The 16,105-nt window shown below is 34.5% G+C and overlaps 1 protein-coding gene across 1 annotated transcript in view; it reads right to left on the minus strand.

Annotated features, from left to right (window-relative positions):
• The window catches only part of Thsd7b (thrombospondin type 1 domain containing 7B), a 719,928-nt gene extending 705,610 nt beyond the window's left edge, over positions 1-14,318 (minus strand). Inside the window, exon 1 of the mRNA XM_090343132.1 lies at positions 14,180-14,318. Within this exon, the coding sequence (XP_090199258.1) occupies positions 14,180-14,318 (139 nt within the window). The remainder of the gene's footprint in view (positions 1-14,179) is intronic.
• Positions 14,319-16,105: the final 1,787 nt, after the last annotated feature.

Consider the following 16,105-nt stretch of genomic DNA (forward strand, 5'->3'; position numbering starts at 1 on the left):
TAAATGATTGTAAAGATTACACAATTAGCCACAAATTAAGGGCAAATCCAAATCACCATGAGATACCACTAAGGTATCTATAATATAAAAGTCCATAACAAATGTTAGCAGAATATACTGGCAGTAACATAAAATGATAGAGCTGTATTGGACAACAACAGTCTTCAGTGCTTACAAAGTGAAGCATGTATTTGCCCTATGATCTAGAGATCCTAGTCCCAAGAAAAATGCAAACATATATCCACACCTAGTTTTTCACACTATGCTTAGAACAGCTCAAAAGTAGACAGAATTCAAATGTTCATGAATTTAGAAAGAAAGGTTATAACTAGCCAAAGGACTATTCTTCATCAATAATAAAAGAAATAAAGTACTGATATTTGTTATAATATGAATAATCCTCAAAACATTATGAAAAGTGAAAATAGCCAGTCACAAAATACCAACAGGGTAGTAGTCTATAAAATATGCAGAAAATCCACCTATAGACATGGAAGATACACTAATGGTTGCCTACAACTAGTAGTGAGAATACTGATTACATTAAATACTAATGGCCAGGCAGAATTTTATAAGGGGTGACAAAAATAATTTTAAAAATGAGACTGGTAATGGTTGCAAATAAAAAAAGCTGATTTACATATTTAATATGGGTAAGATTTTGTTTGTATTAATGATATTTTGGTTAGATTTCAAAAATTGTCATTTAAGCCAATAAATATTTGAATTTTATAAAAGAGAAGTTTCTACATAGCATATGATATTTCTCTATTTGTGTCATCAAATGTAAAATCTGATCACCAGTTACTGAAATCTAAGAAATATAAAAGTTGTATTTTTTTGATGTCATGAAATTCTCTATGAGGAAGGGTAGCAACATCATATAGTTTTAATTTCAAAGTTTCAAAGAGGGTAAACCACAATGAAATGAGCTTTCATGATGAAAGCTCAAGTAGTGAAAAGGCACTGTGCTAATTTTAGTCACAGCAAATAGAACATATGCTTCCAATGCAGTTTCTTCAACTGTAAAATAAATTGGGATTCTTGCCTGCCTTCTACATCCTACACCTGTTGGGAGGCCAATGTAGATAAGTAAAAGAAAAAGTGCTCTAACTTTTTTGAACATGTTGCCAAATATAATGGAACCACTTAAATGCTTGCTTTTACTCACTTCAAGTGTTGAAGATGGAAGGAGACAATCCTGTGGACCCATCTAAGCTCAAATCCAAGTCTGGTCACACACAAGCCACACATTGGCATTCCAAGAAAGCCCCGAGACTATATTCTACATGGTAATTGCTCTGGATAGAATACTCCAGCATTTGTTTGAAGGCAAAAATAAACAAATTTTTATGAATTGAAATATTGTAGGAAGACTTTGAAGGTTCAATATTCAAAGTAGCTAAGGCATATAAACAATGCCACAATCAAAATTCAAATTGTTGTGTTAAATGTACTATATGAAGTTATTTCTTTTCTCTTTTTTCTTCTTATGGTTTATCTCATGTTGTTACTTGTACCTGACCTTGGTACCTGGTAGATTGTATATACATATATTTGTTTATTTGAAATAGGGGAGGGAAGGAGAAAAACAAGGGGGTGAGAGAGGGAAAGTGGGAGATAAACATGGGAAGGATTATCAATGTTTAAGAAGTAATGTACCCACTACCTGATGAATGTTACTGCAACTCCTCTGTTCATCACCCTGACAATAAAATAAATTTTTTTAAAAAGGGATAAACAGGGCCAGGAGTTTGGCCTAGTAGTAGAGTGCTTGCCTAGCATGCACGAACCCCGGGTTCGATTCCTCAGTACTACATACATAGAAAAAGCCGGAAGTGGTGCTGAGGCTCAAGTGGTAGAGTGCTAAGCCTTGAGAAAGTCCAAGGACAGTGCTCAGGCCTGAGCCCAAGCCCAGGACTGGCAAAAAAAATAAAAAAAAATGAACATATCCAAGAAGTGGGTTTAAGCCAAGTGCTAAAAATTTCAAAAAATAAATAAAATCTTAAAATAGCTATTTTAGAACATTGACTTTCACATGAAGAACAATAAAGATCTCTTTAGAAAAATTGTATGAAGTTTTTTCATGTGCATGCCTATTTATCCAGCCTATATTATATTCTATGTGCCCAAAGATCAAGGACAGAGAATATATTTATTCCAGAAACATTCTGTTACCAGTAATACATTTCAAAAAAGAGCATTAGGTAAATGCTCAATATGAGTCTGAGTATGTGATATTTAAGTACAGCAAACAGTTTGCTCACGTATATGTATTATACAATATAAATAGATTTTCTACTGTTTATATATATTCCCATTTTTCTGATAAACTGGTAAAAGCAAGCAGTTAAGGAACTTTCCCCAAGGCATACACAGCTTGTTTAATGCCCAGATGGATTTCAGCATGCTCTGAAACATTCTAGCACCCTGCTTAGTGAAGAATGGTGGCTCCTTTGTGATGTATGGCCATCAACATTTGAAATTGCATAAGATTCTGCACAGTTACAGCTAAGTAAGTCTCAAAAGTTTTCTAAAAATATGCAAAAAGGATCATCCTTTCCAACATAGTGCATGTACTGAGCAAGACAAAGCTTTCAGCAGCTGTGTTCAATTAAAATAGAAATTATTAGCCCTCAGGAAAAATACACATCTAAAAAATCCATGTTATGCTATTTATGTGCTACTTTCGTAAGTGAATAGCATTTATGAATGGAATTCACCCTTGCAAGATAAAACTGTTCCTCGATGGTTTTTTTTTTATTTTACACTTGGGGTGGGGAATGACCAATGAAAAAAATAAAGAATATCAAAGATTCTTCATATCATCTACAGGTTGGTTCCTATAGTAACTCAAAGAGAAAAGGAAAGAAAAAGATAAGCTGGTTAAATTATGCTCATACATCTGCTAAAAAGAAAAAGTAAGCTTTAACAGTGCACATGCGAAAGAAAATAGCAAATGTGACTGATTTTTAATCCTACACCTTTTAAGTTCTCATGCAGAGTCTCAAGGAGCACTTAGTCCTTTGTGGCTATCAAGTTGCAGAAGCTTTATTGAAATATTAATATATAAATTTGACATAAATATGTATCAAAACATGAATTTTGAGAGTTACTTGGAATTCTTTGTAAATGCAGAGTCATATCGTAACCTTTGACATAGTTATCTGGATTCTCAAAGATTCACTATTAGGGATTCATTTTCATGCTACAACCAAGTTCATTCTTATTTTACAGCATCTAAGGTAATGACCAGGAAGAGAAAGCAAAAGCTTTTAAGTAGGTTGCTTCAGGAATTCATAAAACTGACATTTAGTCTTTAATTGATGTTTCTGTCTCATTTTGATAGGTCTGACTTGTTTTGAAATTTGACTCTTTGCATAGAATCCTGTATTTTTTAATTATAGTTCAAGTGTTAAGTATGAAAACCCTTTGATGAAAAACAAAATTGAAGGCACGTATTTCCAGGTATCATAAAAGGAATATGCTTCATTGTTATTCTGAGTACCTGGTAAAACACTTTCCCTCATCACAAACCTAATAGTTCAATATGCTTCTCAATCATTTCAAGTATTTGAATTATGCTCTTTGGCTATTTTAAGCTTCATAAAAGTTAGAGTCCACTTATTTCTAGATTATTTTGTCACACATTCTCAAAGAAGACAACTGAGTCAATTATCCTAAGATTAGCACAGTGTGACAGGCTTTCCATTCCAGAATAAACAACGTATTGTAGAAGTGATAAGGAAAAAAGGAAATGAGAGTATTTTACATAAATATGAGAAATATAATACGTGCATATATTTTATACTCTCCCATTATTTCACAAAAATTACAGTAAAGATGTTGAAAGTTATGACCCTCCAACAGTTAGAAATTCAAAGAAAGGAATAATTCTGGACTATAACAGAGATGATCGCCAATCATCCACGCAAGGTAAAGGAAGCTGAAGATTAAGTGCTTACTGAAGAGTATGCTGACAATAAAATGTCAATCCATGCTTGCAGAACTCTAGAAAAGGGAATAGAAATGCTAAGAAGGTATAAGGGTTCTGACAAAATGAAGACCAATGGAATTAATTGACTAGTTAAGTCCCTTTTTCTATATATATATATATATATAAATATATATTGCAACATGATTGAGGCACCATGTTGATGCCTGAATGAACCACTTCTGCCCAGACCTCATTCCCTCCCCTTCTTTTCAGTGTAAGAAGGATTAATTTCAAGAAACATTAACGAGCACTGAAATGAAAACTACTTACTATAACTAAGCCGATTTTCTTTTCTTGCTTGTCTGCTCAAGTACAGGTTACATCTTCCACACTCCTATGAAGCTAGAGGGGATCAGGTCACTCTTCTCATCAGTGGAATGTTAAGTTATGAACCATGGTGGTTTTCAACCCTCTCTATAGATTCTCCATTGCTTCTGTCAAGAGATAGAATCCAGCTTCCTTGTCGGAGACTTGTTTATAACTAGTGGAATTGACCACGTATGACTCTAGGTTAATAGAACAAGCCATGCCTGTTTCTCTGTAGAGGCTTGTTCTGGAATTCTGTATCCACCACACAAGGCTCTTAGAGGCCTCCATTTGATGAGAACAGATGGAGAAACCACACAGAAAGAGATACTAAGAACCCCAGTGAGTTCTTCCAGTTTGATTCTTCCTAATCCCAGTGTCAAGCACGTGAGTGAAGAATCCTACTGGATAATGACAATCTCCACTCCAGAGTGCAAAGAGCTAGCTGAGCCTCATTATGTGGACAATAGTAATGACTACTACAGTTTGAAGCCACTGTCTCAAAGCTGTTAAATAGCAATAGAGAATTATAAAAATGTTTCCAACTTCTGTGTCTTTTATTAGAAATCCTTTGCCTTAGATTTCATCTCTGCACCCTTTTCATCACATACAACCTGGGAATGTCTTTTACCCAGCTTGGATGGGTAAATAAGAATAATGTCCTTTCATAAGATAAAAGAAATACAACTGACTGAAAAAATGTGGGAAGAGCTGCAGGTCAATCAGAGCCACAAACTATGCAATCTTCACAGAAGAGAAATATGCGCTTGTGTTTTGAAGTTATTGTGGGATAAACTTAGTCATTGGGTCATGAGCCTTCACTTTAATGATAGCTCAGATAAAAGACCTTTAGATAATGATGGACATAGCATTTGATGGAATGCATATACAACATGATTGGGGGAAACAAGACGGGAGGGAAATGAGGACAAAAACATGAGAAGGGGTATCAATGCTCTAGAAGTTATTCATCTACTAACTGATGAATGTAACTGTAACCCCTCTGTACATTATCCTGACAATAAAAGAAAAAATGTCCAGCTTACCACTGAAGAAATTCTGACAGTGAAGTCCAACAATTAAGTACTAGGCACAAAATGATCAGTTACTAGTGTTTCCTTTACTGAGACACTAAAGAGATAGCCAATAATTAATGGCATTAGAGCAGAAGAAAGCTTCCTTTCTCAGAAGCCACCCTCAAAGAAAATGAATGAAATACAGTGATTTAAAGAAAGTACAAATGACTGAAAGAACAGAAGGAAAAAAGCTAGCATCAAAATCATCTAAACTGGAAAACAGGCTGCAATTTTAACCAAGTCTTAGAGTAAAAACAGATTTTGTGTGTGTGTGTGTGTGTGTGTGTGTGTGTGTGTGTGTGTGTGTGTGTATGTGTGTGCACATGCACATGAACATGCACACATGTACTGGGGCTTGAACTAAGGTCTTGGCAACTCCACATTTTTGCTCAAGCTAGTGCTCCATCACTTGAGCCATAGCTCCACTTCTGGTGTTTTGGTAGCTAATTGATAGAAGCTCCTGCCTGGGCTGGCTTCAAACCAAGATCCTCAGATTCTATCCTCCCAAGTAAAGAGGATTATAGGCATAAAACATCAGTGCTTGCTAAGATTCTATCAACTAAAATATGGAAGCAAAATAAACATCTATACATGCATATGTATATATACACATAGATATGTATATATACAAGAGAATTTTTAAAAATTAAATGCCTAGGAAAAAGACAAGGAAATATCTAAAAATTGGTTACAGGGGACCCAAGAAATTATATGAAAGAATATCTCAGAACTGTAAGACCTATCAATTGTAATATCCAAATAATAGTTGATCAAAAAGGAAAAAAAGACCTTCCTCAAAACACAATCAGGACACTTTAGGAATCTATAAATAGGAGGTTTCCATAAATGATGAAACAGGTAGCAGCGGACAGAGAGCTGAGATCAGAAATACATCAAGCTTTTCAGTAATGACACCAGAGGCTAAAAAGTACTAGAAAAGATATTAAATATTTCAAAGGAAAATACTTTCAGTCTTCAACTTCCCAAGCCAAGCTATAAATCAAGTGCATGACAAACACAAAAACCCTTACCAAAAAGAAATGATTTGAAATATTAATTGCAAGGTACCTTCATTTGAGCAGAACTAAAAGATAAATATAGTATTTATAGAAAGACTAAGACAATAAAGGCAAGGAGGAAAGGCATAAGAGAAGAAACAAGGAATCTCTGAAATGATATTCCACAGATGACAACTGTATTTTACTCTAGATTGTGTGTGGAAGGTCATGACTGTAGAAAGACATTCTATCTCATAATCTACACTTAGAAAAATTTTTTGAAGATTCATGATCAATTCTCTTCAATAATCTTTTTTAATTTTTTATATTTTATTGTCGGGGTAATGTATAGAAGGGTTACAGTTACATTTGCCAGGTATTATTACTTGTCACACAGTATGCATTACTTCTCATGTTTTTGTCCCCATTTCAGTCCCCCCACCTCCTCCCAATCATCTTGTTTTCCCTCCTTTCCATCCCTATTTCAAATAAACAATATGTCAGGTAACAAAGTCAGATACAGTAACAACATGAGATTAACCAAAGAGTAAACGTTGTAACTACATAGACATAAAATATATGATGGGATATATACTCTATAGACATATTATATAGATTGATATGCATCTATGACATACAATCCCTCAGCTTAATTTTAATTATGTTCTAAAATCTATGTGCCAGTGATTGTATATAAAGAATTCTTTCTTGAATACTTATTTGTCGAACATGACATTTGAAACATGATGTAAAAATCAATGTTAATAAAATCTTAAAAAAGAGAATAGAAATAACATAGTACATTAAGGGCAACAATTACACAAGCTAAAGCTCTTGGAAAGTTTTCATCGCCCCTAAAAAGTTCTAGCAAGTTGTATTTTCATTTTTGTCTGAATCTAAGAAAACTTTTTGTTCTACTCTCTTATTTCATGAACTACCTACTGATCACCCAAAACTAGTTTGCAGTATCCAGGTGTTTAAATATTTACTGTGATTTCTTTTTCTGTCAATGTCTGATCTCTTCCACTCAAGTACTGTCATTATAGGCATGTATGAGCCAATGTATGTCAATTATTTATAGGGCAGATAGACAAACAGGCAGGCAGGCAGACAGACAGACAGACAGACAGGCAGATAGACAGACAGATATAGATATGCCTAGAGTTTAACAAGGGACCTATACACTGTCTCTAAGTTTCTTTTGTTGAAGGCTAGAATTTTATCCCTTGAGCCACAGCATCACTTTTAGCTTTTTCTGTTTATGTGGTACTAATGAGTTGAGCCTAGGGTTTCTTGCATGCCAGGCAAGCATTCTACCACTAAGTCATATTCTCAGCCCAGTGCTGATATTTTAATGACATTCCATTCATATTTTCCTTATCATATTTTGAATGTTCTTATTCATCAATTAGATTTTCAAGCCCTAGTAGTTGGTCTTCAAGTTGACTCAACTATTTATTAGGCTTTCACCTGTAATTTTACTTGATTTATTAGCCTTTTTCAGTATCTCCACTTGTTTTTTTTCAATGCTTCTATAATTTTATTAAATTCTTCTTTCTTTTTTTTTGCCAGTCCTGGGCTTGAGCTCAGGGCCTGAGCACTGTCCTTGGACTTTCTCAAGGTTAGAGCTCTACTACTTGAGCCTCAGCACCACTTCCAGCTTTTTTCTATGTATGTGGTACCGAGGAATCGAACCCAGGTCTTTGTGCATGCTAGGCAAGCACTCTACCATTAGGCCAAACTCCCAGCCCTAAATTCTTCTTTCATATCCTACATGTATTCTTTACTTCATTTCTTCCTTATTTGCATTGTTTGAATTTGTCTGGCTATTTATTTGTATACTTTAAATTCGTCTATAGATTTAAACGTATATGTATATGCTCTTTAATTTCACCATTTTTATATTCATTTTTCGGAATTTCTTTGTCTGGATTTATCCACTTCTCTTTCATTGTGGTATATTCTTGTGGAGACTCTGTCTTTAGAAGCTCACTATTGCCATGTTTTTTTTTTAAATTCTTGCATTTCTGGTTGAGAATCATGCACATGAAAACAAGTTACTACTTAAGAATTATAATTACATATAGTCTTTGAGGTCATTTCAGTTTTCAGACAGGATAGTATAGTAGGAATTTCAGTATGATATTTACCATCTCTGGGCTACAGGGATTCTTTAGTAGCCAACTATTTGTCTTCATGCACAAGGAATATACTAAAAATTGATTTCTTGTTAGAAAAATTTGTTTGCCCCAACATTCTTAAAGTTTAGTATTTGTGCTTGTAATATAATGTAATTTTGCTTTAAAGTATTTCTAGTACTAAAAATATTACTAAGCTATAATGAATTTTAGCTATAATTAAGTATGTATATGCATACAATACTTTTATTTTTATATAATGTCACTTTCATAACCCCTTTTCCTCAAGGTATAATTCTACTTTACCTACTTGCTTCTAACAGCATAGGTCATTCTCACCATACTTAGCAACTGATTAAAGCTACCAAATAAAAACTCTCCAGTAATCTACATAGAGAAAATTTTAGTTCTAAAATATCAATGAAAAAATTAATCATAAATAGATAATGAATTATATATAGTTGACAAGTAAACATTTCTGGTTTATATGTCTAAAGAAAAAGAGTAAATAAAAGCTATTTTATACCAAAACATAAGCAAACATTCAAAATATAAAATTATTATATAACAATAATAGAAATCATAGGAAACCTTTACTAAATTGCCACTGTACATTAGATATTTTAATATGGTCTCTTAATTCTGACAAGCCTGTGAAATGTTAGTTATTACTATCATTTCCAGAAGGATAAATTAGATTCAGAGAGATAAAAACCCCTTTCTTCCCTTTAGGCATTCAGGATTTGAACATGGTTCTGATCATGTACAAAGCTTGATCTCTTTCCCTTATGTGGGAGCAGTTTCTTAAGATGACTTAAGGTTAGTAAAAGAAACACACACACACACCACCACCACCACCACCAACAACAACAACAACAACAACAATAACAACAACTATGGAGCATTTTTTTTATTTCCATAAGTTCTTATCCAAAGCAAAATTTGTCTTCCAGTCTTTTTATAAGCTCACTTGCAAAATGTGATTTTGGCTAATGAAAATGTTCTGAAACTAGATAGCAGTAATGGCTCTACCACACTGTAAGCTTATGAAATATCACTGAATTTTACACCTCCTAACTGCTAAAATGGTAAAGTTTATGTTATGTGCATTTTTCCACAGGAACTTTTTTAATGTCATTTGGCTCCCTAAAGGAAGTAATTAGAATGTTATTCTCTGCATATTCAGGATTGTAAATTTCAATTTCAAACCCACATTTTCATTTCTAAGGCTCATTTTAAATTCTTCTTCTGTTAGTAGTTCTCAAAGGAACATCTCCAACAGAAACTTTTCCGGATTCAAACCCTACATATCCCACATTCTAGTCAACAATACTAGGTGAATTTTCTATAGTCTTAAAATAAGCACATGTCCAGGCCTGAATTCATAAAACCAGAGGCAGTGGCAGGTCCTTCACAAACAGCCAATATTCAATGACTTTCTTCATTTTCTTGCTTTTGAGAGCCAAGTCGGCATCATCTCACCTCTTTTCCTTTTTCTCTATCATTTATCAACCATTTTAATAGGTTTCTGATGCTATTGGCAGTTGGGGACATAAAAATTCTTTGTTAGGGGAGGAACTGACCTCATTTTTTTTTGAGGAAGAGCATCTGCAGATGCTAAGTAGAACCCTTGTGCAATCAGAGATGTCTTTAGACCTGGGTGAGTAACATCATATCTACTGGAAAACTTTGGCTACAACACACACTCATGTCAACACTTTCTTGCCACATTTATTGTCATGTCCTTGACTCTAGGTAGTATCATTCTTCTTTATAGCTACAGTACTCTCCTAATTTTATGTCTACATAGTCTCCCTGTCTTTTCCTTTTCAAGTAACCATTCACAATAATCTTATTCAAATATTATGGGGAAAAGGTCAGATCACATCACTGCTCTGTCAAAACCCTCCAGGATCTTTCTGGAATATGGCTGACCTGGCCCATCTTCTTTCCTTTTGGATTTTCTATCATTCATCTCAAGTTCTCTCTGATTCTGCATGTTGATCTTGGTCCTTGTGTGTTCTTCATCTAGAATATCCTCTGTCCTAATATCCTTGTAGCCAGATTCTGATTCTTCAGGTCTTTATTCAAATTCTTCTATTCAATTATGCAACCCATAAGCAATCTGCTCAGATTTGTAATTTCTCCTCTACCACTACCTATCCCTTTTTCCTTTTGTTCCTACCCTTTACTCTCTAGCATACCTTCCATGGTTTCAAGTCCTTGAAACCATGCCCAGAATGTAGTATATATTCTCAACAACTGTTAGTTTTAGAACCAATACTGAGACATTTCTTAAGAGGATACTAGTCTCAGCAATCATAATCTATTCATCTTTGCATGGCAGGTACACAAGAATAGTTAATATTATTACTTAAAACAACAGGCAACTTTATTTCATACCTGATACTGTTGTTATCATGATCATTCTTTAGCATAGATGACTGATTGCCTGATGCTAATTATACATCACAGAATTTCATCATAATGAAGACAGAGATTCAACTTCCTTGCCAGACCAATAACCCCACATTACACAATTCACAAGATTCTCCTTAATACAAAACCCCTTAGCAACATATCACTCACTTATTATTTCTCATTTGTGCTTTCAAAGCCCAGACTTCCATAGAAATGCCACTAATTTGGGTGAAGTTAGCTATCATCTAACCTTCTGATTATACAGAAAAAAATAATGGAGACTAACAAAAATCTTGAGAATGGTTTCTAGGTTCCTAAATTATATTTATTTGGGTGTCCAAGAAAATCTGTTTAAAAATCCAGATTACAATAGGCCTGTGTTCTTAAATTTGAAAACATACTGAAAATGTAGTTCAGTTCAACAAATATTTTTAAAACAAAATAAATGACAGCAAATTCATTTATAAATAGATAACATTTTGAGATGGCATGGCCACTTATTAAGATGGTGACCCAAAACTGCAGCAGGACATGTGACTTCTCAAATCCATGTATGTCTTATCTTTAAAGTAATACTTCATCCAGGTCAGCATCAATTATGATAGAAAAATACTCTAAGCCATTCATATGGCAAGCAATAGGGGAAGCAAAGTGGAAAAAGAAACAGAAAATGAGTAAAATAAACTACTGAACAAAAATATGAAAGAATGCTATACAACTATGAAAAGAGGAGGTTACTTGTGTGGGCTAATATGTAATATTCAACCCCTAATCATTATATGATCAAACTGACTCATGTAATTATGCAGAGAATGATTCTAGCTATGAAGTGTGTATGTATGTGTACACAAATTCATTTAATGAGGTATTTTAATATTCATCATTCTTCATCATTTGCCACTCTACTCCCTCCCTGTCCAGGAGGCTGAACTCCTTATGCATACCATTGGGCTCTTTTGCTGTGGGTTTCATTAGATTCATCCAATGGGGGTTCTAGATGCAGTGGCAGAAAGATAGGAAGGCAGGGCCATTCATTCCTGCCTTCCTATTTTCACTTCTATTGAATGTATCCCTCTAAAGGCCATAGGGTCTATGGCTGTCCATAAATGCTGCTTATACTTGTACATTTTTATCAATAATTTTCACCTTAGCCCTTTTTTCTGGCAGAATCTCAAGTAATAATGACTGTGATACTTCCACATATGTTCTGTGTCATTTTACACACACACACACACACACACACACACACACACATATGAGGAAAATATCTGGATGATAAAAGAGATTGGAGAATTGGATGTATAATCTGAAATTTTGCTTTTCATTTTACACTGTAAATTTTTTGTATTTTTGAAATGGATGCTTACTTACAAATATTTTGGTTTAGAAGATATTTAATATTTAATATTTCCTTTTTTAAATGACAAGGTAAGAAATGAACAGAAGTGAAAATGAGAACAATAACTTAGATGTTCACTTTGAATAATGTAGAGTTTTTAATGGGAATGATTCCTATTTTTGAAAATCAACCCTGATAGTTATGAAACTATTCATCCAATCAACAGCTGGTTCTGCCCAATTGTGGTCCAATAACCTACTTTTAGAAAGGCACACATTTATACATGTGCTTCAAAATAAGCTCATTTTCTTAATGCATCTCATTAATGCTTTAAATTTGCTACATTCAATTTTAATTGCATTTCTTAGAGAAATTTAGTCAGGAGCATAGCCAGATAAATATGCTTATTTTGATTTGATAAAGTGTTTGTCTTTTGTGATTAAAACAAAGTGCCTTTTGCACAAATGCAATATCGACTTTTAGAACTATTTCCAAAGCTCTGAAAAACAACTAAAAGGGAAAAAATAGAAATCACTAATGCTGTATTGGAGCCCACAATTAAACTAATTTATAGGGGCTTTAATGCAATTAAATTTCCTCCTGTCTGGATCTCTAATGGCGCTGGATTTTCTCATTCTTAATATACTTTAAAGCATAATTCACTTTCATTTTTGTGAAGTAATTTAAATATTAAAATATCACTTTTATACATATTTCCATGGTGACAATATGTTCACAGTCTATTTAATTTACAGATGATAAAACCAAAATGAAAAGCCTCAAGACTATAGATATTATAGAACATCACATCTACCTTCCAACATATTAAGTGTATAAGTTATCTATATTTGCAAGAATAGACTCAAAATAGTAATACAAATTACAAATGGCTGAATGTAAAACTTTTAGAAAATTAAAATCCAGAACAAAGGAAAGCATTAGTTATACAAAGAGCAATTATAAGTTATCTATATGTGTGAGAATAGACTCGAAACAGTAATACAAATTTTGAATGGCTAAATGTGAAACTTTTAGAAAATTAAAATCCAGAACAAAGTTATACAAAGAGTAAGATGTTTGGAGTTCATAATTTAAGTTAATAAGTTATTAGACTTTAAAATTAAACATCAAAAAACATTCCACTGCCAAATAAAGGAAATATTTAGAAAAGAATATATGTTAGCAATAAGTACTCCAAAATGGACTCAAATTATTCATGTGCAAAAAGTGTTACATAACATATTTTCATATATCACTAATATATAAAGGTGAATTTCTAATCCCAGCTAATAAGTAAAGTTGCTAGAATATCTTTTCATGCTCTCAAAACCAGATGTACAATATCTATGCTGGGAAGTATTTAATAATAGCCTAGATTAAACCCTGAAGCAAAGATATCTACAAAACAGATCCACAGCATTTTTTTTGATCCACAGCATTTTTAGGGAAGAAAAACACCTAAATGCAGATAGGATTTTTGCTACAAATGTGTTGCACTGTGGTGGAATATTTTTTTTTAAAAAAGGGAAGTCAAAGTAGCTATGAAAATCATAATTGACAACAATATGAAAATTCCAAAGGATAATAAGCAAAATGGAGGTAAAAATTAGGCAATTTAAACTGTTTAATAAAAAAAGAGTCTCTTTTCAGGAGACTCTTATCTCCAATTAACCACTAGAAGACTGGAAGTGGCACTGTGGCTCACAGGGTAGGGCAGCAGCCTTGAGCTGAAGAGCTCAAGGACAGCACACAGGCCCAGAATTCAAGCCCTAGGACCAACCAAAAAAACAAGGTCTATTTTTCTTCTCTGGGTATTTCCCACTACTGCAAACTAAGAACAAAGTTGGAAAGAATATTTTTCTTACTAATGACAATGTGGCAATGGATAGCTAGGATGTTCCTACCTGCTTTCCAGATGAACTGGTTATCTTTCTTGCCTTCCAAATGAGCCACATGCAACAGTAAGACTGAAAGCAGTAGAAACAGCTTCCTTGTGCTCCTCCATACCCAGCAACTAACAGCCTGATTACACTTTGGAATCATTCTTCAGATTTTTCACACACTTGACTTGTTTATTCCTAAAAGAAAAAAAAAAGAGTAGGTAAGTCAAGAGACCTCATTTGGACAGAATTGAAAATGTCCCATTACCACAAAATTAGTGTGTGTGTGTGTGTGTGTGTGTGTGTGTGTGTGTGTGTGTGTAATTTCAACATCTGAAATCAATAGCTAACTAGCTACATTGCCAATATTTCCTTATAGAATCTATAAATTCTACAGATAGAGTAGATCCTCCTATTCTTACAAGAAAAGAAAGGCTGAATCTGGATACCCGTGGCTCAGGTCTATAATCTACTTGAGATCTAAAGAATCATGTCTGAAGGCCAACCTAGACAGAAAGAAAGGCTTGCTAGACTCCAAAATAAACAGAAAACAGGTCTGGAGGCAAGTTTCAAAAGATCTATCAACTTAGTCAAGTAAAAATCTCTGAGTTCAAAGCCCCAGAAGTGGGCCGGGAGTTTGGCCTAGTGGTTAAAGTGCTTGCCTAGCATGGATGAAGACCCAGGTTCGATTCCTCGGTACCACATACATAGAAAAAAAAAGCCGGAAGTGGTGCTGAGGCTCAAGTGGTAGAGCTCTAGCCTTGAGAAAGTCCAAGGACAGTGCTCAGGCCCTGAGCTCAAGCCCAGGAATGGCAAAAAAAAAAGCCCCAGAAGAAAGCAAAGAAAGGAGAGGAGAGGAGACAAGAAGGCTTTAGGTGAGCACAAGGGCTCAAAAAAGTGTCAGGGCAAATCAAGGAAAGAGAACAAGACATTTTTGTGTTTTGGGGGTCTGGTGATTAGATAGGTAGATGGAGTAAAGAACATAAAGGAGAGGAAGGAGGAGGTAGAGATGAGATTTAAAACACAGATTAGAACTCAAATTACAAAAAATAAAAGGAAACCATGAGCAGTCACTCATGCCTATAATCCTAGCTACTGAAGGCTCAAAGCCAGCCAAGGCACAAAAGGACCTGAGACTCTTACCTCCAATTAACCTCTAGAAAACAGAGGGAAGTGGGGCTTGACTCAAGGGTAGAGCGGTAGCCTCAAGCTGAATAACTCAGAGACAGTGCCCAGGCCCAGGGGTAGGATGGTAGCCTTAAGCTGAAGAATTCAAGCTGGCTGAATTCAAGCTCCTAGGATCAATCAAATAAATAAATAAATAAATAAAATTAATAAATAAATGGACATGGGAAAGGAAGAGGGAGGAAGAAGAAAGGAGAAACAGAGAGCAAATTTGATTGTGAGTTTTCTGGTCACCAAAGCAAAGAAAGAGTCACTATGGTCCTATATCTTCATATGCACAGGATTAGCATACCTTCTTTTTTTCCCCTGGGAGAAACCACAGCCCTGCTTCCAAACATTAGTAGAATTTACCACCAGTAGTCTTCCTAAATACAGATAACGTTGGGAAAATGTGCTGAACATATCTCTAGTTCAACTATAACAGACAACACCATCTGTACTATACATACATAGTGAATCTCCTGACACTCCAAGAACACTCTAAGAGTATGGTGGCAAAGTATGAATCAGTAAAAATGACTCTATGGAGCCAAACAATGGAGTTCAAGTACATAGCACTCTGATAGCCTTCTTCAAGCCAAAGAGGAAGAAAATACCTTGAAAGGCACCCAGAGCCTTTCTTTAAATGTCTATGTCACTTTCCATTACTGATATGGGCAAAAGTGGAAGAATTTTGTTGAAATAAAAGGAAGCTATTCTTCCCCAAGACTGTTCTGTTAGAGGGTTTCCTGGAACATTTGGAGCATTCCTAGGCACACTTCTAAC

Source organism: Megascapheus bottae, chromosome 12 (assembly GCF_031878675.1).
Source record: "Megascapheus bottae isolate mThoBot1 chromosome 12, mThoBot2.hap1, whole genome shotgun sequence".
Taxonomy (NCBI): domain Eukaryota; kingdom Metazoa; phylum Chordata; class Mammalia; order Rodentia; family Geomyidae; genus Megascapheus; species Megascapheus bottae.